Source organism: Vombatus ursinus, unplaced genomic scaffold (assembly GCF_900497805.2).
Source record: "Vombatus ursinus unplaced genomic scaffold, bare-nosed wombat genome assembly UNPS02014821.1, whole genome shotgun sequence".
NCBI classification, from domain to species: domain Eukaryota; kingdom Metazoa; phylum Chordata; class Mammalia; order Diprotodontia; family Vombatidae; genus Vombatus; species Vombatus ursinus.
Window position 1 is genome coordinate 4,062,818 of NW_020954599.1, and position 22,932 is coordinate 4,085,749.

The 22,932-nt window shown below is 36.3% G+C and overlaps 1 protein-coding gene across 1 annotated transcript in view; it reads left to right on the forward strand.

Moving 5' to 3' along the window:
* The window catches only part of UNC5C (unc-5 netrin receptor C), a 391,452-nt gene that overhangs the window by 202,731 nt on the left and 165,789 nt on the right, over positions 1–22,932 (forward strand). The window contains exon 2 of the mRNA XM_027837574.1: positions 21,788–22,009. Coding sequence (XP_027693375.1) covers positions 21,788–22,009 — 222 coding nt within the window. The remainder of the gene's footprint in view (positions 1–21,787; positions 22,010–22,932) is intronic.

A 22,932-nucleotide genomic window follows, 5' to 3' on the forward strand; every position in this document is an offset into this window, starting at 1 on the left:
GGTAGGGTTAAGAGAGTTGTCTTCCAATATATGAAAAGTTGTAATTTGAAAGAGACATTCGGTCTGCTTGGCTTCATAGGGCAGAAGCAGAAACAATGGGTGGGTCCTTTGAACTTTGAGATTCTGTGCAACATAGAATAACCACCTATGTGTCTTGTAATGCTGATAAGTTCTATGGGTGAACATCACACATTATAGCTGCAAAATTATCCTGGCTGTGGAAAAGGGAGGGATAATTCCTGGGAAAGAATTTCAAATAAAAATCAAGTCTATGAAAATTCTATTTGGCTGCAGTATTTTTATTAGTTCATCAATTCTACCAGTTCTTTCTAGCAATTCTCATATTCTTCTATTGTTTCATGTCACTAGTATAGTTATGTACTAAAGACATGAAACAATAGTTTCAAGACTTCAGTACTCCATTGAATATGTTTTAGATTTGCAATATATTTAATTTAGTTGGGTTAAAACACAACCTGACTCTGAAAAAATGGAATGTTTTATGTTTAATTCTGTGCTGTTATAGAGGGGCACTGGAGTTTATAGTTTGGAGAGCAGCAGTGTTGTCTGTCTCAGAAACCATAGCTAGATTGTGAGTACTCCCTTTAAAAGTTTTTCAAGAAATGTATCATGAAAAAAAAGCAGATACATGACATCAAAGGTAATCCCCTTATACATCTGAAGTCATGCAAAACATTTCTACATTAGCTATGTCGGAGAAAAAAAAAGCAAGAAAGACAACAAAAGTGGAAGAAAATCTTGAATCTACATTCAGAGTCTATCAGTTACCTCTATGGAAGTGGATAACGTTTTTCTTCATGAGTCCTTTGCAATTGTCATGGATCATTTTATTGACCAAAGAAGCCAAGTCTTTCACAGTTGATTATCATCGCAATGTTGGTGTTACTGTGTACGATGTTCCCCTAGTTCTGCTCACTTCACTTTGCATACATTCATATAAGTCTCATTAGGTTTTTCTGAAACCATCTCCTTCATTATTTCTTATAGCACAATAGTATTCCATCACAATCACATAACACAACTTGTTTAGCCATTCCTTATTATCCAATTCTTTGCTACCATAAAAAGAGCTGACATAAATATTTTTTGTACATATGGGGTCCTTCTCCTTTTTCTTTGATCTCTTTGGGATTCAGACCAAGTAGTGGTATTGCTAGGTCAAAAGATATATGCAGTTTTATGTTCATTTGAAAATAGCTCCAAATTGTTCTCCAGAATTGGTAGACAGGTCCACCAATAGTGCATCAGTGTAAAAGTTCAATATTTAGGGTGATTCTGGGTTATTTTCACTTGATGGTGAAATACCACCACTCTTTCACACTCTTATTCACATCCTTTCTCCTCCTCTTTTCTGTAAAAATTCATTTATTGACCAAGGTCAGGAAAGATAAGGCAATTCAGCAAGCAAACCATTGTATACAGTTCTTTAATGTAATAACCAGCATTAGGGCTATATAGACTGGAGTTTCTAGAGATATAAACAAATCAATTGAGAGAAAAAAATAATTATTAAGTAGCTACTCTGTGCAAGTACTATCGAGAACAAAAAGAAGCTGAGTCCCTTACCCTGAGGTATTTGCAGTCTTGTCAAGGAGACATGTTAGCACAAATTAAACCTTAAATAATCATAAAAGATTAGCAATTTCAGAGTGCCAAAATGACCCTTATAGACTGAAAATTCTGAGGGAGTTCAGAGGAGAGTAATGAGGATGGCAGCTAGAGAGCAGAGAGCACCAGACCTGAAGTTAGGAAAACCTGAGTTCATGTGTGGCCTTGAACAGTCCCAGTAAGCAATTTGACCCTTGATAAATCACTTAACCTCTGTCTCTTTCAGTTTCTTCATCTGTAAAATGGGAATAACAATAGCACCTACTTCTCAGGCTTGTTGCGTGGATAAAATGAGATATTTATAGATGAAAAATTAAAAAGAGTATTTATCAAGCACTTACTATGTGCCAAGAACCATTCAGATGTGAGGAATAAAAAGACAAAACTGAAAGAGCTCCTGCCCTCATAGAACTTATATTCTTTCAGAAGGAAAAAAAACAAGTGTGTAAACCTTAAAGATACATACACACACACACATATGCAAGTATGTGTCTGTGTGTACATATATACATATATATAATATATATATATATGAATGCTGGCTGTTATTATTAATCATCTGAAACTTGAGGAAAGCCCTAAAAATGGATATTTCTGTGGGAGGAAAGAATAAAGAAGATATAATGCTAGAAAGAGCAAGGACTTAGGAAGAGGAATGGACGTAGCCCACTTCAGGGACAATGGCTAACTAGACCCAAAAAGAATTGAAAATTCTTTTTAGAAGAATAATAAAAGATGAAATTTAACAGGAAGTATAGGGCTAGAAGTTATATTATACTCTAGGGCAGGCCTAATAGTACTTAGCTGGGGAAACAAAGGAAGAAATGGGATATAATTAGATCAAAAGTATTTAATCACTGTGAGTGTAACTGAGGAAAAATTGAGACATCAAACTAGTTAATTGTAATTATATACATACATACATATACATATACATATATATAGATATATAGATATATATAGTCTTTCACTTTGACTGTAGGATCTCATGGAAAAGCTTTATTGACCCAGTTCAGAAACAGTAGGAACCCTAAAATATATGCATCCTTTAAAAATCTATTATGATTAATTAAGCATTCCTATTTGCTACATTGATGAATGAACATATTATAACTTGTAGACAAATGCACATTTCTAAGGACAAACTACAAACTGAAATGGCAGTGCAAATTTTCAACTTACTAGCTCAGTAAAAAGCCATTTGCAAACTACTTGTATCTATTTACAGCTTACCACCTTCCTTAAGACCTTGCAGCTTAACGATTTTACAGAGATACCCTGATTCTTCTCCTCTCACGTATGACTTATTTGTTTCATCAATTTGTCTGGTCAATTTATTTTACTAAGCTTTGACTTATTCTATGTTAGGGCAAATTAAACCTACTCCTTTGTTAGATATTCAGTGATCCCTGAGTGTCTCATTTCATCCCAACACCAAGCCTAAAAGATTGCCAGCATTAGAGCCATGTCTATAATATGTGCTATCATTAATCAATAAGCATTTATTAAGCACTTATTGTGTGCCAAGATATGAGGGATAAAAGATGAAGCAGAAAGAGTCTCTGCCCTCGTGGAGTTTATATTCTTTCAGGAGAAATAGCAGATACACACATACATGCATGCATGCATATATACATGCACAAACACATGCATGCATGCATTCACATGTGTACATACAAAGTATATACAGGATAAGTATTAAGTAATTTGGGGAAAGGTATTAACAGCTAGTGGGACCAAGAAAGGCCTATCCTGAAGAAGGCAACATTTGAACCGAGCTTTGAAGGAAGCTAGGAATTCTAAGAGGTGGAGGTGAGCAGGGAGTTAATCTCATGCACGGGAGGACAATCTACAAAGAGGTGGAGATGAGATGAAATGATAGATACGAAGAATAGAAAGCAGGCTGACGTCAGCAAATGCGTTTCAAAGAGACATGCAGCCCGTGCTCATCCATTGAAAGAGGTCATTTTCAGATTCTGAATATGGAAGGTAGGGAGATGCAATGATTAGTTCACCAAGTCCTAGAGATAGCCTTAGAAACCTAGGAAGAGTATTTCTGCAGGTCAGGCAATGTTCATCTCCCATTGGCTATTAAATGGGGCATTTCAGCATTGACTCCCTAAGGAGTTTATACTACCCATTTTTAGATAAACAGTGAGCAGAGTTAGCATTAGTTCAGAGTAGACATCTTACCAAATGACTACTTCTTCCCCCCTATGGATATAACAAACTAAAAAGCTAAGCTTCCTATATAGCATGGATATTAATCACTATCAAAACACACAGCTGTTGGTTTAATTTGGACACGAATTTACTTCTAGTATGATTTTGCCACTTAAAATAAAGTATTATTGCTTGGGTAGCAGTGCAAAAGTAAACTGTCATAAGTGATCTTTGAAGTGTAAATGTTTTACTTTCTTTGCCAATTAGGTTGACATTCTGTGTCTTCCAATGCCCAAAGTCTACTGCAATCATGAAACATAACCTTTTATGTTTGCAGATGCTTGATTTACTGATGCTACTGTGATCTGGTAGCTTTAAATTCAAATGTTGCCAAGCAAGTCCAGCTAGACTTAAATGGGGTTTCTGAAGTACAAACCTGTTTGTTTGGCACACAATCGATTTAACCAGAGCACACACGTAGTGGGGCAGAGATTGAGTTCAGTTCATAAATGTAACAGCCAAGGAGAACATTTGGAGCAAGGAAGAACACTTACTGGCTTTAAGGGTGATCAGCTTCCCTCATTATTCCCTGGCACGATTCCTTGATTGGCAGAGATGCAACTCCATGCCTTCAGCCCCAATGCTGGTCTCAGTGAGGTGGAACCATTTGCAGCCTCAGGCTCTGGGAACTTAACATAATTTATTTGAGAGTTTCATTCACTTTTCTCCAGACTTCACATATCTACCTTATTTGGAAAGATCAGCTGTTTCCCTCTCAAACACATTTTCACCCACCCACCCACCCAACTATTGCAGCATCTCCCAGTTAGCCAAAAGCCAAGTGTTGTAAGACACTGCCAACACAGTCCTTCCACATAACCTTGTTCTGTAGCTAGTTTGAAAGAAAACAAAAAAGACACTTCAATGAACTTCAAAAAGAATTCAAAGAGCAAAAAGGGAGGTGTTTTTTTTTCAAAGTTATTCTGGCTTCTTATTAAGAGAGCTTCAGTGGATATCATTGTGACACAGTAGAAAGACCCTGGCCCTGGTATCAGAGGAACTGTGTTTAAATCCTTTCTTTTGCACTCCCTCTATAACCCTGAACTACTCCTTTTATCTCCCTGGTTCTCAGTTTTCCCATCTGTAAAATGAGATATTTGGGCTAGCTGGACTCTGAGATTCCTTCTAGCTTTAGATATATTATGATCTTACAGCTTTTTTTTTTTTTAGAGAGAAAAAATATGGAATGCATAGACAACTTTGAGCGTACATTTGGCTAAGTTCTTTAGGCAAGATATAGACATGGAATATAAAGGAAGAATAATGCAAAGTGGAGGAGGAGGAAGAAGAAAAAGAGGAGGAGGAGAACAAAGAGGAAAAGGATGAGGAACAGAAAAAGGAGGAAGAAAGAAAGAAAGGAAGAAAAAGAGAAAGAAAGAAAGAAAGAAAGAAAGAAAGAAAGAAAGAAAGAAAGAGAAGAAGTTGTTGTTAAGGCACAAGCATGGATCAAAAATTCCCAGGAAATAGAAAGTAGAAAAAGGAACAGTTTAAAAAGTTGTTAAACATGAAAACTATAACAAAATACATTCTCAGAAAGGGTAACCAAAAAAAAAAATAGAGAAAACAGAAAGAACAAAGAAAGTTATTGCTGACTAGTGCAGCCTGTCTGTGTGAAACCCAGGAGAGTAAAAGCATTACCTGGGCAAAGTAAAAACATATATCAAGATTGATATGCCTTAGTAGATACTAAGGACAGTCAATAGAAGCACTTAGAACACTAAAAGAAAGGGCTGCTTTTAAAATTATTCACCATGGTTATCTTGGAATAACTAGAAAGTTCAAAGAGGGAGTCACTATAATCAGTTGTCTGTACAGTCAGACTACCAACTTGTCAGAGCAAAGAGCAGCATTAACAGCCAGAAGAAATAATAATAATATGAAAATCACATGGCATACAATTGAAACAACTTACTCCTGAACTATTTGTACAAGTAATTGGTCTTGAAACATGGGTAATGGACAGCAGAATTGACATTGACATTGATAATAAGAATTTTATACAGAGGTTTGCAAAACACTCGTCATAATAAGGAGATGAGAACAAAAGAGCCTAAATAATGCCTTTATTAGTAATAATAGTGGTAAAACTCATGAGTATTTTTTTAATTTAAAAAGCAATCTGATTTACTAATTCCTAAAGAGAAGCAAGTTAATTTTCCTACTAGACATAATATACATCTAAAATACTTCCAGGGAATTCTATGCTGAGGCAGGAATAATCAGGTTTTAAGAAAAAATTCACTCAGTTGACCTTTATGGAGATTTTGGGGTTGTTGGGTTTTTTTTTTTTGGTTTATTTGTTTGTTTTTTGATATATAGATTGTGCTGATTTTGGGGTGAGGAGAGTGGTGGGTTGAGTGAAGGGACAAGGGACAGTGTGTCCTTCAGAGAGCCAAAGATAGCCAGATCTGCCAATACCAGCACAAAATGAACATGAGCTTGTCAAGAATTCATAGCTCTGGGAATCCTCACCTTCCCAGGACTGCATCATTTCCTTTTCATCAACATTTTGTTGTTGTTGTCTGATTCAGTTTCTGTGAAAGTCTTAAAGGAATGGACTATAATGCATTCACAAGAACTTTAGTTGAACCTAGTCAGAGGGAGAGGTGAGAGTTGAGGGCTGCTTTGAAATTGCCCTGCTTGTTTAAGGAAATTGGGAGAAAAATGGGGCATGAGAAAACCACAAATCAGTTTGACTTAGCAAGGGGGAGTGGATGAAACTAGTCACCAGAGGAGGAAAGGAGTAACTAAATACTGCAATTTATCAAGCCTTCATGAAGTCTTGAAAAACTCTACAAATTTATTCTTTTTCCAAAGGACATTTAAGATCTGCTACATTGCCCAGTCCTGTGGTGAACCCTGAAATCAATCCACTGTTGTTTCCAACTTTTGAAAAACAATATAGTGCTATTGTCCACACACTACCTCTTCTGACAAAATAGATTTTTTTAAAGAAAAAGTACATTGTTTTATTACACCACAAATTATGCCTTCAACTCTCTCTCTCTCTCTCTCTCTCTCTCTCTCTCTCTCTCTCTCTCTCACACACACACACACACACACACACACACACACACCCACCCCCCCCCCCCCCCCCCCCCACCCCCCCCCCCCCCCCCCCCCCCCCCCCCCCCACACACACACACACAATTTCCCTCAAGATAAAATACAAACTCCTCTGGCATCTGGAGACTTTCATAGTCTGGCTCCAAGCCTATCTTTCTAGGATGAGTACCCATTCCTCTCCCACATGCACTCTACGTTCTCACCAATGCTGAGTATTTCTTTTGCTATTTTCCCAAACAATACATTCTGTCTCCTATTTCTTTGTTTTCATTCAAGTCATTCATGATGTATGGAATGCTTTCCCATATTATTTCTTCCTCTCTGTATCCCTACTTCCCTCTATGCTCAGCTCAAACTTCACTGCTTTTCTTGATCCCCCCCCAAAACCCCCGAGTAATGCGGTCCCTCATTTCCATTACTGGGTATTTATTTGTATGTAACCTACTACAGGCCAAGGTCTCCCACTGCATCCAGGATAGTCCCCCTGATCTATATCTGGCCACTAGACCCAGATGGCTCCTGAGGAGAAAGTGAGGTGCTTGTCTCACTTAAATCCAATTCACTTGCAAATCATGATGTCACCCTCCTGATGTCAGAGAATGAAGGACAAACAACAAACAAAACAAAACAACTACAGGCAGCTAGATGAAAAGAGTGGGGTAGAAACCAAATATTTGGGTGGGGGAAGGGCAAGGTGGTACAGTGGATAGAGTGCTGGGCCGGGAGTCAGGAATATCTGAGTTCAAATATAACCTCACACACTTACTAGCTGTGTGACTCTGTTTGCCTTAATCCATTGGAGAAGGAAATGATAAACCATTCCAGTATCTTGGCCAAGAAAACCCCATGGAGAGTATGGTCCATGGGGTCACAAAAAATTGGACACAAATGAACAACAACAGTCTACTTGTTTATGAACATATTGTATACATTTTGTATGAAAATTCCTTGAGAGCACAAGTGTATTACTTTCATACTTGTATCCCCAGCACTTAGCACAATGACTAGCCCAAAATGGGTCCTTAATAAATGTATGTCGGTTGAGAATTTAATCATAAAATAAAATTCAAGGTTACCTTAAATATATTATTTCCTCTTCTAAAAAGGTTAATTGTCTTTGAAGTATACCAGAGTTTTAGAACAATGTGGATGCTTATTTTTAGGCTTCTGTAAAATACAATTTCATTTGTGCCAGAGCCTTTGAGATGTTACAAAATGCAGTCTTTATCTGGAGTGTCAAGGTAGATTTAGGTCTTGAAAAGGGTTTTTTTTCATCTTATACAAATAACTCTCCCCTTTCAACTCCTTGTAAATAGGGCAAGCTGTGTTCTAAATGACAAAGAAGGCCCAAAGGGGGCTCTGGAATGAATAGATATAACCAAAACTATTTTATCCTAAGCCTTGTCCAGCTTTAATTAGTTATCAGGGTTAAAGGGGGTAGGGAAAGGGTCAAGAGCCCGAAGCAAATCCAGGGCTAATGTGTCAAAGAAAAGTGAAGCCTTGCACTGAGTAGGAAATACTGCTGCTTGGAGGTCTAATAATGGGCTGACCTGGTGTCAGCCATGATGAATACTAATGGCAGCTGGTGGAGAAATGGTACACTCTCACCAATCCAGGCTTCTGTTGCAGGTAACTCAAACCTTTGCCATCTATTCTATTATCTTTAAAAGTTAATTATGGAAGAATAGTAGTTGAACTCTCCGAAAGAGCCACTGGGCCATAAGAGCACTGACTCTGGAACCGTAGGTTCAAATCACACTTCTGATGTGTGCATGGGTGAGTCACTTAAACACCATGGGCCTCAGTGCTCCCATCTGCCAAATGGGGAGGTGGGACTAGATGATCTCAGAGACCCCTCTCAGTTCTAGATTTAGGATCTTTATGTTCTTCTTTTTTTAATAATTCTTTTTTGGGGGGGGCTAGGAAATGGGGTTAAGTGACTTGCCCAGGGTCATCCAACTAGTAAGTGTTATGTATCTGAGGCCGAATTTGAACTCAGGTCCTCCTGAATGCAGGGCCAGTGCTCTAATCACTGTGCCACCTAGCTTCCCTTTATGTTCTTCTGATCACAAGTTTTCCCCTATACACCATACCTGAGTAAATCTTTGGTAAAGCTATCTTAAAATTCCAATGTATATTGTATATAGCAATAAGACCACCTGGAAGTATTCTCTTTCTCAATTTTTTCCAGATTATTTTTTATATTATTATTATTATTATTCCACATTATCTAGAACATTCCTTTGCCACTTTAGCATGCTATCTTACATTTTACTTCTCTTTATGTTAAATACACACATTACTCTAATTTTGTATAATACTATCAAAGGAAGACCTATCTAATAAGAAAAATGTTAGAGTTTTGACAAGAAAAGTTTTATGTGAAACTCACATTTAGTAAAGTATTTAGTAAAATTAAAGATAAGCATAAGTCTTCTCTTACCCTTGATGGGGAGTTGGGATGACATTTATGCTACCCAAGGGGCCCAGACACCATTTACATATCCACTGGCAGAAATACCCAGACTCTTAAGTCAATTCACTTCCATAGAAAACATGTTTCTTACACATCTACTATGTGTGATGGAAAAAAATGTTTAATATTTTAAAAGAAGTTAAGTGGGAAAATGGGGGTAATCCATTTCTTCTCTATTATTTTGATAGCCTTCTAGCATAGACATCTCTAAGTTTTCTCTATATACTCAAAAAGATACTTATGATTCAAATTCACACTGTTTCACAACTCCAATATTTTATTCTTTAAAGCCCAAATGCCCTTTGCATTCCCTAGAGCCAGCAGTGTAAATGTAAGCCAAAATATGAAGAGTTGGGTAATTTTACTTTTACATTAGCCCAAGAAATAGATTTTCCCCTTCTAAAATGCCCAAATGAACAACTTCTTTCTCACAAATGAATTCTCACATCTATTTTTGTTTTCTAGACATGTTATTAATTACCCATGCTACATATTATAAGGAATAAGTTTCTTACTCCAAAATAACTTAAGCAAATTCCTTAAAGTAGACTCCATAGTTTGTGAGAAACTCTGACCAGAATTTCACCGCATGCATGTCTGCTACAAAATCCTTTAATTTTTGGATCTGGATACTTAATCTGGATATCTTTTTTTTTAATTTCTGAACATTTGAGAAAAATTAACCTTGAAAATATCACTATCTGCCTTCTTCAGCATTTTCCTATTTTTTTCTAAAGTTTTCTCCATTAGAAACCTAAAGTTTCACAGTAATCACTGCTGTGATCACTTCTGTTGTCATCCTGAGTTCTTCTAAGTTTAATCTCATTCACTCTAGTGAGGATTTCTCTCTCTGTCTCTGTCTGTCTCTCTCTGTCACTCACACACACACACACACACACACACACACACACACACACACACATTTCTGTTCCCTATCAGTTGAATGATGTATTGAGGTGACAGTTCTGTAGTGCTGGGTAGCTACAGTCAGTGGTGCTGGTACTGGCTCTTAAATTTTCAGTGTGAGAATTTACAACTTAGAAATTGACAAATGCTACAAATCAGGGTTTGATTTATTGTTTTGTTGATTTCTAGACTTAAGAGAGTGATGGGAGAAAAGGTTAATAATACAGATAAAACTTAAAAGTGTTCTGCACATACATTCCCCCCTCCAAAAAAAAAAAAAGCTGGTTGTTAAATATTTACCAGCACACCTTTGGTTGTGGTAGACTTAGAAGATCTGGATTTGCATCTTTATTTCTCTACTTTTTAGCTACACAAAATCAGACAAATCACTTAAACTCTCTGAGTCTCAGGTTTGTAATCTATAAAATGAGGATGAAAACATCTCCTTCACTGTCTCACAGGGTTATTGGGAGGATTACAATGAGATAATAAATATGAAAGCCTTTTAGAAATTACAAAGTGCTATGCAAATGTGACTTTTTATTCTTTATCCTTCGCTGAAAAAGTCTACAGGTAGTTGAGATGTTTTTGAATATTATTTCTTTCACAAAACATCTCCCGTTCTGCTTTTGATTTTCTGGTGAGAAAGGTTATATGAAGTAAAATGAGACTCCCCACTCCCTGCATACTGCAGTCGCTCTTGCATAGGAAAGAAGGATTAATTCCTTGACTTTGAGAATAGCTCTGATCCACAAAATACTTAATCAAGGTCATTGTTTCAAAACATTTCTCTTCTTGTAATTAGGGGCATTTTCCAAACAAAATAAAATCACACCCAGACTCAAACTTTCTTCTCTGATGTGACCTTGCTAAAAGGTAGTAGACCAATGATTCAAAATGTGGAAACAACTGGAAACCAAGAAAATTAAGTTTGGAAATATTGTTTCATGCGGATATTACCTGAAAAAAGATGTCTGGCAATTTCATTCATTCTTTTTTAGTTATTAACTACTCGCCATACATAAATTGGTCATTTATGCATAAATTAACACTCAGATTGTTTTGTTTAAGATTGTCAGTTTTCATGTCAGTAAAACCTTCTGATATTCTAAAAGGATAAATTAAGCCCTTTAAAAGGAAAATGAAATCTTCTGCCTTTCTTTGTATGTCCAGTGTTTGGCATAGTTCCTGGCACACAGTAGGTGCCTAATAAATGCTTATGCATTAACTGACTGATCAGTACTTACAACCTTTGGCACCTTCTGGTTTGCAAAGCTCTTTCTTCTTCACCACTCCATGAAATAGTTAGTGAAAGTAGCCTTGGCTGTATTTTACAGAAGACAAAATTGAGACCTTGAGCAATTGACTATTGTTAGTAATTGTCTGGGGCGGGATCTCAAAAGTGAGTCCTTACTCCAAGTCTAGGAATTACTAAACCATATTGATTCACTATTAATGAACTCTATGCTAGGAAGGAGGTCATTGTTGCATAAATAGGGTGGGGCCTCCCCATCAAGAGTCAGAAGACCTGGGTTTTAGTCTTAATTCTATCACTAATGTGACCTCAGTGACCCTGGGCCTCAGGAACTTTCATCTGGAAAAGTGAATGGGCTGATCTAGTGTAATTGTGTGGTGCCTTCCAGATCTCAAATTCTGATTTCAAGTTATAAGTGTGTTGTCTAAATAATGTCAGAAAAATAAGTTAAATGTTTTCTTAGAAAATAAAAACAATAACTTACTATATCTGATGGTGTTGGTTTATAAAAATTAATTAAGCCAAGATTATGTTCTTTAGTTACCACATTATTTAGTGGTTGTCCAACAGAATCATTTACAGTTATGGTTTTATGTACAGGTTTGTTTGTTTTTGTATATGTTTTACTTTTCATCTGTGAAAATTTTGTATCCTTTTATTAGATTGTAAGCAGCTAGAAGACTGGAAATGCTTCCTGTTTACCTTTGTGTCTCAGTGCCTAGCACAGGGCTTTGCATGTAATAAATGCTTTATTTATGTTTTTATTCATTATGTATCATCCTACTAGAATGTAAGCTGGCAGAGGACAGGGAATGTGCCACTTTTATGTTTATATCCTCAGTGCCTGGCACATAGCAATAGATGTGTTAATAAATGGTGGTGGATAGAGTGATTAAAAACAGCAAACTAAAAGACACTGTCGTTGTCTGATTCTTGCAGTCGTACCCAACTCTGTGACCCCATATCGTGTTTCCTTGCCAAAGATACTGGAGTGGTTTGCCATTTCCTTCTCCAGCTCATTTTACAGATGAGGAAACTGAGGCAAACAGGGTAAAATGAGTTACCCAGGGTCACACAGCTGAGGCCAGATTTGAACTCAGGAAGATGAGTCTCACTGGGTAGAGGGACTTCAAAAAGAAAGCACATAATCAAAAGTGCAAGGAGGGAGATAGAAAAATGCACCCCCCCCCCAAATCAGGCAGAAAACAAAACTTCAACGACTAGCAGTCTGGGACTATTTAGTGAAGGGCTAAATGTTTTCATGCTCTTGAATCATCAAAAAAAGATAAATTTTATTCAGTATACTCTTTTATTAAGAAAAGATGCATGTAATACATTTTAGACAGATTTTGATCAAAACGAGAACAAATAAAATATGTTCATCTTTCAAAGGTATAAATGTGATATTTGAGGATTTTTTGGGGGGTGAGAATCTCCAGAGAGACGGAGGATTATCCATACCTTTAGTGGTGCTCCAACTAGGATAAAATGTCAACTTCTTAGTTTGGGATTTAAGGCATTCTGCTTCCAAAGTACTTTTCCAGTTTTTGTTTTTGTTTTTGTTTTTGTTTTTTTTTTAACATTACTTAGTCAAACATGACAACTAGATTTTAGCCAAATGGCCATGCTATGCCCTACCTCTTTGTAGTTGTGCAGACCTCCTGGGTGGAATGACTCCTTTCTTAGCTCTGCCTTTCAGAATAATTCTATCCCTTCAAGCCTCCACACATGTGCCACTTTCCCAGATCCTTGCAGGTGAAAGTGGCTTACCTTCCTTAAATTTGGCTAGAGTACTTGCCCTAGATCTCTTCTTTGCCTCCATGATAACCTGCCTTGTATTATAATTAGTTGCCTATGTTTTATCTGTACCCTCCCCCAAGTATAATGTAAAGTCTTGGAAGGTAGGGCTTGAGTCATGTTTTATTTTTGTAACCTCACAACATAGTACAGTACATTGCACATAGTAGGGAAAAGAAGGAGGGAAATAGTATTTATATAGCACCTGCTGTATGCCAGACACCATGGTAAACACTTTACAAATGTTTGATAAATAAGTAACTATTGAATATGCAATTCCTCATTTCTTATTGTGTCCAATAAATGTGGTTTTACTACATTTAGCTTGGGGGGGGGGGGACTAGACTGTCTTCTACCAGAGCAGATTAGCACTTCCTCTCTAACGTACAGTATTAAAGAGTTGTCCAGGGCATGTACAACTGAAATTTCCAAAGGATCATAGCCGGTATGTCTTTGTGGCAGAATTTGAACCCGGGTCTTCTTGAATTCCAAGCTGTCTACACATATTGTCTATATGTCTACACATGATGCTGCCTATCTGTAGCTTATCTTTAGTAAACATATTTAAAATAAAATATTAGCTACTATATATGCCATGGCATTAAATTCTATTATGTAGTTAGGAAGGTATTCCTTTAAATAAAAAAAGGAAAAATTCTTACAGATTTAGTGAATGTTTTTGGTGGAACCTGGTCATTGCTAGCTGCTGTGTACCAACATTTACCTTACAGAAGAATGCACTAATGTGTTTTCCGCACAGCAAGGACCAATAGTCATCCTTTCAGAATTCATTTTGATCGAAACATTAAAAATAAGCCAAGGTCTCATACAAATAGTTAATTTCTATTGCTTTCGATGAGTTATGTGCCGGATGGATGGGGAGAGAGCCAAAAGCAGATAAAATTAGCTTTACAGTCATCCTTAAATTGCTCTGATATCATCTGGAAGCAAGCTCCATTTTTGAAGTGTGTTTCAGGTCTCAGACAAAGAGATAATAGTCCTATATTTTATGATATAAGCTATCATAGTTTAAGTGTTGTGATTCAGAAATATTGAGTCATGTATTAAGTTGATGAAAATTAAAGCCTGCTATAAGATAATAAAACTAGAAACCTCAAGCTTCACAGATTGATGTTCAGAGTATAGTATTTTCCTGTAGAGAATTGGAATGGGAATTTTAAAAAAAGAAACAGCTACTCTATACAAATCTTTCTTCTTACATAGAACTGAATAGGATATGTAAAGTTTCCCCAAGATATATAGATATAGATATAGATAGATGATATATATGCATGTATATAAAACTCTAAGAAAATGCTGCCCGGAACCAAGGTATTAGCTTAATCTATTATCAAAATGAAAGTCATAACACTATGTAAATGTCACCTTTTGCTTTTCTAGTAAGGTGAGAAAGGCAGAGGGGTAAGTCAGAGGGGAGTCAGAGGGGGGTCAAGAAGGTTCCGTATTACATCTAATATAAATAAATCTTGATTAAATGTATAGCGCAAAAATGACTTGGGCAAATTTGCTTCCTTAATTTGAATAAATTATACGTGCAAAGCCAGTTTCAGAGTTTTATTAATCAGGTCCTTTGTCCAGATAGTATAAAGCCATCAATGACAGCAGCTGGGTTCTACATTTATACACAATGTAATAATTTAGGATGACTTTGTCATGTTACCAGAAATAAGCTCATGGTTTGAGGCTGTTGTTCACAAACTGAGTTTCTATTATGAAGCCCACAAAGGAATGCTTCCAATAGTTTTATTGAATGAGAGAGTGTGAAGTGACTGTGACATACTGATACAGCTAGTGAAAAATGGGTTAGTGCTTTACTTGGTTAATGGTTTGCAGTCTAACCTCAGTGGGAGCTGAGAACCGACCCCTTTGTCATTCATTAACTTGGATCTCATTATAGGTGTCGTTAGTTTCAGCCCAAGGCCAAGTTGTAAAAGTGCCCACCATTGAAAAGTCAGTTGGTAGTTTTTAGGAATGTGCTCATTTGGGGAAGGTTTTTTTTTTTTTCCTGTGTTTGTGAGGATTGAATAATCTCCCAATGACCTGAAAGAGTTAATTTGTCCATAATATGGATTTTTACTAATCTGGTATCCGAACAATGGAAAATTAATTAGGAAACATCCAAGAGGAACACAGTGATGCTTGTTCTAATCCAAGCCTTGAGAATAATTCTTATACAATTTTGTTTAGACATACTTATACATTCACATATATGTTCTTACGTGAGTAATTGAAATCTGATTTTTTCAAACCAAAAGGTAATAAAGTAGTGATCTTTTGCAAAACAGCTTATCACATAGTAGTAGTTATATAATAATAATAAGGCTTAAGAATGGATTTCCTCACAACTTAAAAGGAATGACGATGAAGGTTCCTTCCAGCCTCAAGTAATCTATAATCCTTGCATAATAAAGTATTATCCCACTTTACAGATGAGAAAATTGAATTTGAAAAAAAACTTTGTCATTTGCCACAGGTCACCAAGTAAAAAGAAAAAATGAATTGCAGCACTGATTTTCTCAGGCCAATAAGGCTAATGAAAATCAACTCTATTTTCTCTCATTATGTTAATCAGCCTATATCAAAATGATAATGAAAACGAAAGTAATGAAAAATATTACAAGACAGTACAAGATTCTAAAATGCCTCCCAAATCATCAAAGAAAGATCGCCTTTTGTATCACATAGTTTTAATGTTAAGTAATACTCTTGTGTCATGCCTCTTTGAAAATTGGCAATCCATCTGTGACTTAACATCAACCATCAACTAGATTATTTGATTTACCGGAGTATACTATTGACCTACTTTATTGGACACACACAGTTTGTGTGTAAGCTGAAGGAAAGCTCTAGCCTTCCACTGAGATAAATATCTCAAAAGTAATTTTTGTCACGACTAAGGTAATTACCTAATAACAATACAGCCATCGTGCTGCTATTGCAATGTCATCCTTCCCTTTTCAAGTAAGGGGGAATATCAGAGAGTAGAGGTATGGTACATATGTAGGTTAGAGATGCGAAATACTAAATGTGATGAATTTGTCAGGCTGTTATTTTATTATTTTGGGGCAGCTGGATGGCGCAGTGGATTCAGCTCTGGTCTCGGAGTCAGGAGGACCTAAGTTCAAATCTGGCCTCAGACACTTGACACTAGCTGTGTGACCCTGGGCAAGTCACTCAACCCCAATTGCCTCAGCATAAAAAGCACAAAAAAAGATAAGATATTTTATTATGTTAAATACACAAGATATCCATAGAATTATAAAGGTTCATGAAATAACCTCTTTATTTCTTCAGGTGAAGACAGTGAACATAAAAATTATGTAAGGCTGAACGCCATGTTGTAGCTTAAATTCCTGTATCTGAATATTGGCCAATAATGCCATATTCTTTAGAGCAAGAGCCAAAATTTTTCAGAAGTAGAGTACCCACCTGATCTTCTGGCATGCACTTGTATAGGGAGGCAGTTGTAACAGTGCCAGCTTTGCTTGGGAGGTATAGGGTGTGGAGTCCTGCTCACCCTTTAATGAATCAGGATGAATAACAAGACATGACTTTCCCATAAGCGATGAGGAAAGGCTGTTATGACAGTGATCAATCTATGTGCTCTGTGGTATCATGCCACAGGCTACCAATCTTTGGTCTAGAGAATGGTCTCTAGGGAGCTAAGTGACAATGGATGGAATGCTTCCTGGGGTCAGGAAGACCTCAGTTCAAATGTTGCCTCAAACACTTACAAGCTGTGTGACCCTGGGCAAATCATTCAGCCTTTCTTCATCTGTAAAATGGTGACAATAACTGCACCTACCCCCCAGGGTTGTTATGAGGATAAAATAAGTTAACGTTTATAGTGCTGTGCAAATCTTAGAGCACTAGATAAATCCTTGCTATTATGACACTATTTCCTTCATAGTTCTCTACTTGAGTTAAAAATTAGAAACATAAATCCATATTTACAAATTTGAATTGACAAAGCAAAAGTTAATTATGTTAATTAATTATATGTTAACTAATTAACTGGATCTATGATCTGATCTACACTGAATACCAGTGGTATAGATCGTCATCTGTTCAAAGTGACTTTTCTCACCCAGTGTGATTCATTTCCATATCTTCCTAGCAATCCTCAAAAAGTGAACTCTTCAGTGTACTGAAGACCTTCCGATTGGTCTTTCTGCATTCCATGGACCCCAGAGGGCTGTCCATCTGTTATCTTTCCCTCTGGTCTGCCTCCTTTTCTGAGTATATATTCCCTGGACTCCGTATAAACATAGATTGGTAATGTCCTATAGTTATATAGAAAACAATGAGATAATATGCTGTATTGATGTAAAGAAATTAACCATCAAGAAAAAATATATTCATTCATTTATCCAATAAATATATATTAAAAACATTTAAGAGGTAACATTGAAGTTTTCAGTTTTTAAGAACTAGAGAGATGTTTTTTTAAAAGGCAGTCTTTTCTAAGCAGAATTAATTTCATGAAAATTGTCTAAAAGTAACCTTTTGATATTAAAATTTTAAATGTTAGAAATGGCCATCTCCATTAAACAGACTAAAAATGAGAAACACTAACTACTTTAAGTAAATAACAAATGAATTTTTATCTTTTTCTTGTTTTTCATTATTCTTTTAAAAAACTTCAAAATTTTATTAAAATATGATTAATTCTTAAGGAAATATAAAAATTGGGAGCAGTTATTTCGGAAACTCTGTACTTTGGCAGAACTATGTATTTTTTTTAATGTTTTTAGTCACCAAAAATGAAACAACATTTGCTCATCTGAATCTAATATTTATGTGTGGCTTTGCTAGATTTCATTTATCTGCTGGTCAAGCTGCACTTGTATATACTTACCTGTCTCTTTTATCCACTAATGTCTCTTCTTGTCCATTTTTTTACTCAAAGAAATTCTTCTTGTACTCCATGAATGTTTAAAATGTACAGGTATACATACACATACGTGTGTGTACACAGAGAAAACATACAGAGTATGTTTAATCCTCTAAAAGACGAGAAAAGGAAGACTGTTTCTCTGCAATATGTTGTCTGATATTTTTAGTGTTTTATCGATCATTTACCACTGTCCATCATTGCATATAACAATACATAAGTGCTTCAAAAAGCCAAATACAGGAGACCAAATACAGGACTTCAAGATGCTGGATTCTTGGTGATAGATCTGTCTATAGTTACTGCCCCTCGTCTTTTTCCCATTGTGAGTAGAATGTAATAATTTAGGATGACTTTGTCTTGTTACCAGAAATAAGCCTAGTTATTTTTTAGCGAACTGACAGCTCTTGGCCTTAGCACTCACCACTAAAGAGGCAGAAATGATGCCCTGACAGAAGCATAGCAAATCAAAGAAGAAAAATGACCATAATTCATTGCTGAAATGACATTTAAATTTGTGTGTTAAGAATTCACTCTAGGATGGTTTGTGTTCTTCGTGTCGGCTTTTAGCAGACAATTTGTTTGCAGTGTAGTGGAAGCCACTTTTTTCTCCTCTAGGACAGACTGGTACAGATCAGAAGTCATTACTGTCAGACAACTGTTCAGCAGCATAAATAAAAAGGAGCCACTCAGGGTGGGTCATTCTATGGACAGAAGTCCAATTCACCTATGTCCATCTCCAAAGACAGCAACAACCAGACAAGTGACCAGAATTGACCAGAATGAGCTCCTAGCTCTAATGATATTGTAATGAAACACTCCATATGCCATTATTTGTCTTTTAGCCTCTAGTAAATCGATATCCTGTTTATGAAACCTAAATTATAACTATGTCCCATGACTTTGTTTTACAAGTTACTCTACTTAACACCAATTAACCTGCTATATTGATCTGGAGAATAAATTGTAAAGTCTGAGCGTCTCCTACTTTTAAAAGAGAGAGATTGGACACAACTAAATTACTTATGACATGGCCATAGGATATTCCTCATAAATAAATACTCTTTTTTAAATTAGTTTATTTTGAATTCTCAACAATCACTTCCATAAGCTTTGGCATTTTAAATTTTTCTCCTCCTCTTTCCCCACCTCCCTCCCCAAGATGGCGTGCAATCTGATGTAGGCTATACATATACATTCCTATTAAACATATTTTCACATTAGTGATGTTGTAGGTAAGAATTAGAACCAATAGGAGGAACCACCAGAAAGAGGAAACAAAACACAACAAAAGAAAAAAATAGCAAATAGTATGCTTTGATCTGCATTCAAACTCCATAGTTCTCTCTTTGGATGTAGATAGCATTTTCCATCACGAGGCCTTTGTAGATGCCTTAGATCCTTATATTGCTGAGAAGGCTTAAGTTTATCAATATTAGTCATTGAACAATGTGACTGTTACTGTGTATAATGTTCTCCTGGTTCTGCTCACTTCACTCAATATCAAACCATACAAGTCTTTCCAGGTTTTTCTGAAGTCATTCTGTTCATCATTTCTTATAGCACAATAGTAGAGAATAATATTCTTAACACATGTTAATTTTAAAAATTATAATTGTAGTCTAGTTTTTAATTTAATAGTGAGATTTGCAATAGCTGAATAATAACAATGTTTTATTAATTATCTTTGGGGGAAGGAAACTGCGACTGTGATTTCACTGGTGCGCAGAACTCCTGATGAGGAATCTTCTTCCACTCATCACCCATTCTACAATGCCTAGTATTAGAAAGTTGACTGGAGTTCCGAGAAAATAAATCACTTGCCAGGGTCACAGTGTCATTATCTGTCAAAGGCAAGACTACATCCCTCTGACTCTGATATTGGTTTGAGAATCCATGCTGCCAGAGATGTCAAATTCAGGGGCCCCATGGTAGACCACAAAATTCAAAGAGAACCAAACTCAAATTTAATTGGGAAATGTTTAACAAAAATACAATACAATGTAGATAATGTTAATTTGTGATTTTCCAACTCAATATGTCCCCGAAGGGATCTTTTTCTATTAGAGTTTGACACCACTACTCAAAGCCATGCTGCCTCTCTATGATAAGGAATGATATGTTTGTAGAAGTAACATTAGAATGGTACTTAGATCTTAGGTAGCAATACCTTCTAAAAAGTAGTAGATCTCAATATGAATCTGAAAAATAAATTTAAGAGGTGATTCAATAATTCTTTGCCCTGAATGTGATAGCTAGATATAGAGATAGATGATAAATAGATAGATAAATAGATATAAAGATATATGCTCTGGGCATTAGTCTTGGTCTTTTCTAATGCAAACTAAATCTTTGTTTATTTTTCCTAAATATAAATTCTATATGCATTTATAACTTGCCCCTCCCACTAAGCCCCCTCAATTGAACAATTCCAATAGCAATAACACAAAGAAAGAGAAAAATAATAATACAAATACCTTCACCATAAAAGTATACAGTCAAGCAAAGCACATTCCCACATTGGTCATGCCTAAATATGTGCATCTCACCCTGCATTATTAGTCATCACCTCTGTCAAGAGATAAGTGGAATATTTCATCTTCATTCTTTTGGACTCATGGTTTATCGTTGCATTGATGAAAATTCTAAAGCCTTTCAAAGTGATATTGCTCAATAATGTTGTCCTCACTGTATAAATAGTTCTCCTGGTTCTATTCTTGTTGCTCTGTATCAGTTCATAGAAGTCTTTGTAGTTTCCTTAGAAACTGTCAATGTTGTCATTTCATTTTTTTTAAGGCAATTTGGGTTAAGTGACTTGCCCAGGGTCACACAGCTAGTAAGTGTCAAGTGTTTGATCTGAGACCGAATTTTAACTCAGGTCCTCCTGACTTCAGGGCTGGTGCGCTATCCACTGTGCCACCTAGCTGCCCCTCATGTTGTCATTTCTTATGACACAATAATAATCCATTACGTGCATATACCGTAATTTGTTTAGTCATCTCCAAAAATGAGGACACCCTCTTAGTTTCCAGTTTGGGGCCACCACTAAAATAACTACTACAAGTATTTTGTACATATAGGTTCTTTTCCTCTTTCTTTGATCTCTTCGAGTTATCAGCCTAGTAGAGGTATAAGTAGGTCAGAGTATATGCACAGTTCAGTCACTCTGGGGACATAGTTCCAAATTGCTTTCCAGAATTATTGGACTAATCCAAAGCTATACCTGCCTAGGTTTACTAATCTATCTGTTTTCCCATAACCCCTCTGATATTTGTAATTTCCCTCCTTTGTTATCTTTGCCAGTCTGATGAGAGTGACATATTTGTTGATAGCGTGGCTTTTTTCCTTTGAAATCTACCTGATCATGTCCTTTGACCGTTATCTAAATCTTGCTTTTTTACTTCTAATGGCATTCTATTTCTTTTAAAGTCCTTATGACATTTTTTAAATGTTAGCAACAACTGAAAGACAGCCACTATGTTCTGACTCACCTATTTCTTTTCCTTTTTTATTCTCACAGATGATGATTTTTTCCATGAGCTGCCAGAAACTTTTCCATCTGACCCTCCTGAGCCTCTGCCACACTTCCTTATTGAGCCTGAGGAAGCTTACATTGTGAAAAACAAGCCTGTGAACCTGTACTGCAAAGCCAGCCCGGCCACCCAGATTTACTTCAAGTGCAACAGTGAATGGGTCCATCAAAAGGACCATATTGTGGATGAGAGAGTAGATGAAACCTCTGGTAAGTGGGAGATGCCAAAATCTAAGGACTTAAAAGATAGTTCATCTATGTTCATCACTTACTAGCTAGTTTTCACACTGATCTCTAAACTGTTGAACTATAACATAGACATATGCTGATAAAAATCTGGTCATGTGCGGTGATTATCTCTGCTACACGCTACAGAATCAGAATGGAATAATGGACCATCCCCTGATTTCTGGCCTGCAGAACTAAAGAAAATTTAAACACGGCTTTTATTTTTGGTCCTAACCTGAGATTTCAAAACTAGGGAAAGTTACTTGTAGAAATCTCCTCTACCTATGTAAATCTATCCCAGATAATAGGAATGATAATTGGGAGCTGTACAAAAAGCCTCAATTACAGATGTTATCAAATTCCACTTAGATGCAGCTGGTACCAAAATAAGATGGAGAGGCAGTTTCTTCCACGGGAAAAAAAAAAAAGGTGGTTCTGAAATCTAAAGATTCGAGTGCAAATCACAGCTCTGTCACAAATTGAGTGCAGTTTCCTCATCTGTAAAATAGGGAGAAGAGTACTTGCAATAGTTACTTTATAGGACTGTGGGGAGGAGTATTTTGTAAATGTGAGCTACTGTTATTATCATCTAGTGATTTCCAAGAGTACATTAAACCAAATGCAAAAGATGCTGATATACATACATTTCCAAAATACTGTTGTAGAAGGGTTTTTTTTTTAATCTTAAAAGATGGTAGGATGGTAGAGATTTAATTCTCTAACTCTTTAGCATAAGTGACCTTTAGCATTCCTCTGGCCCCAGTTGAGCCCCATAAAAACTCAGTGCCCCATCCATCACCTGAAGGTAGTAATAGTTAATATTTAGATAGCACTTACTAAGTGTCAGGCACTGTGCTAAGTGCTTTACAATAATTATCTCACTTGATCCTCACAATAACCCTGGG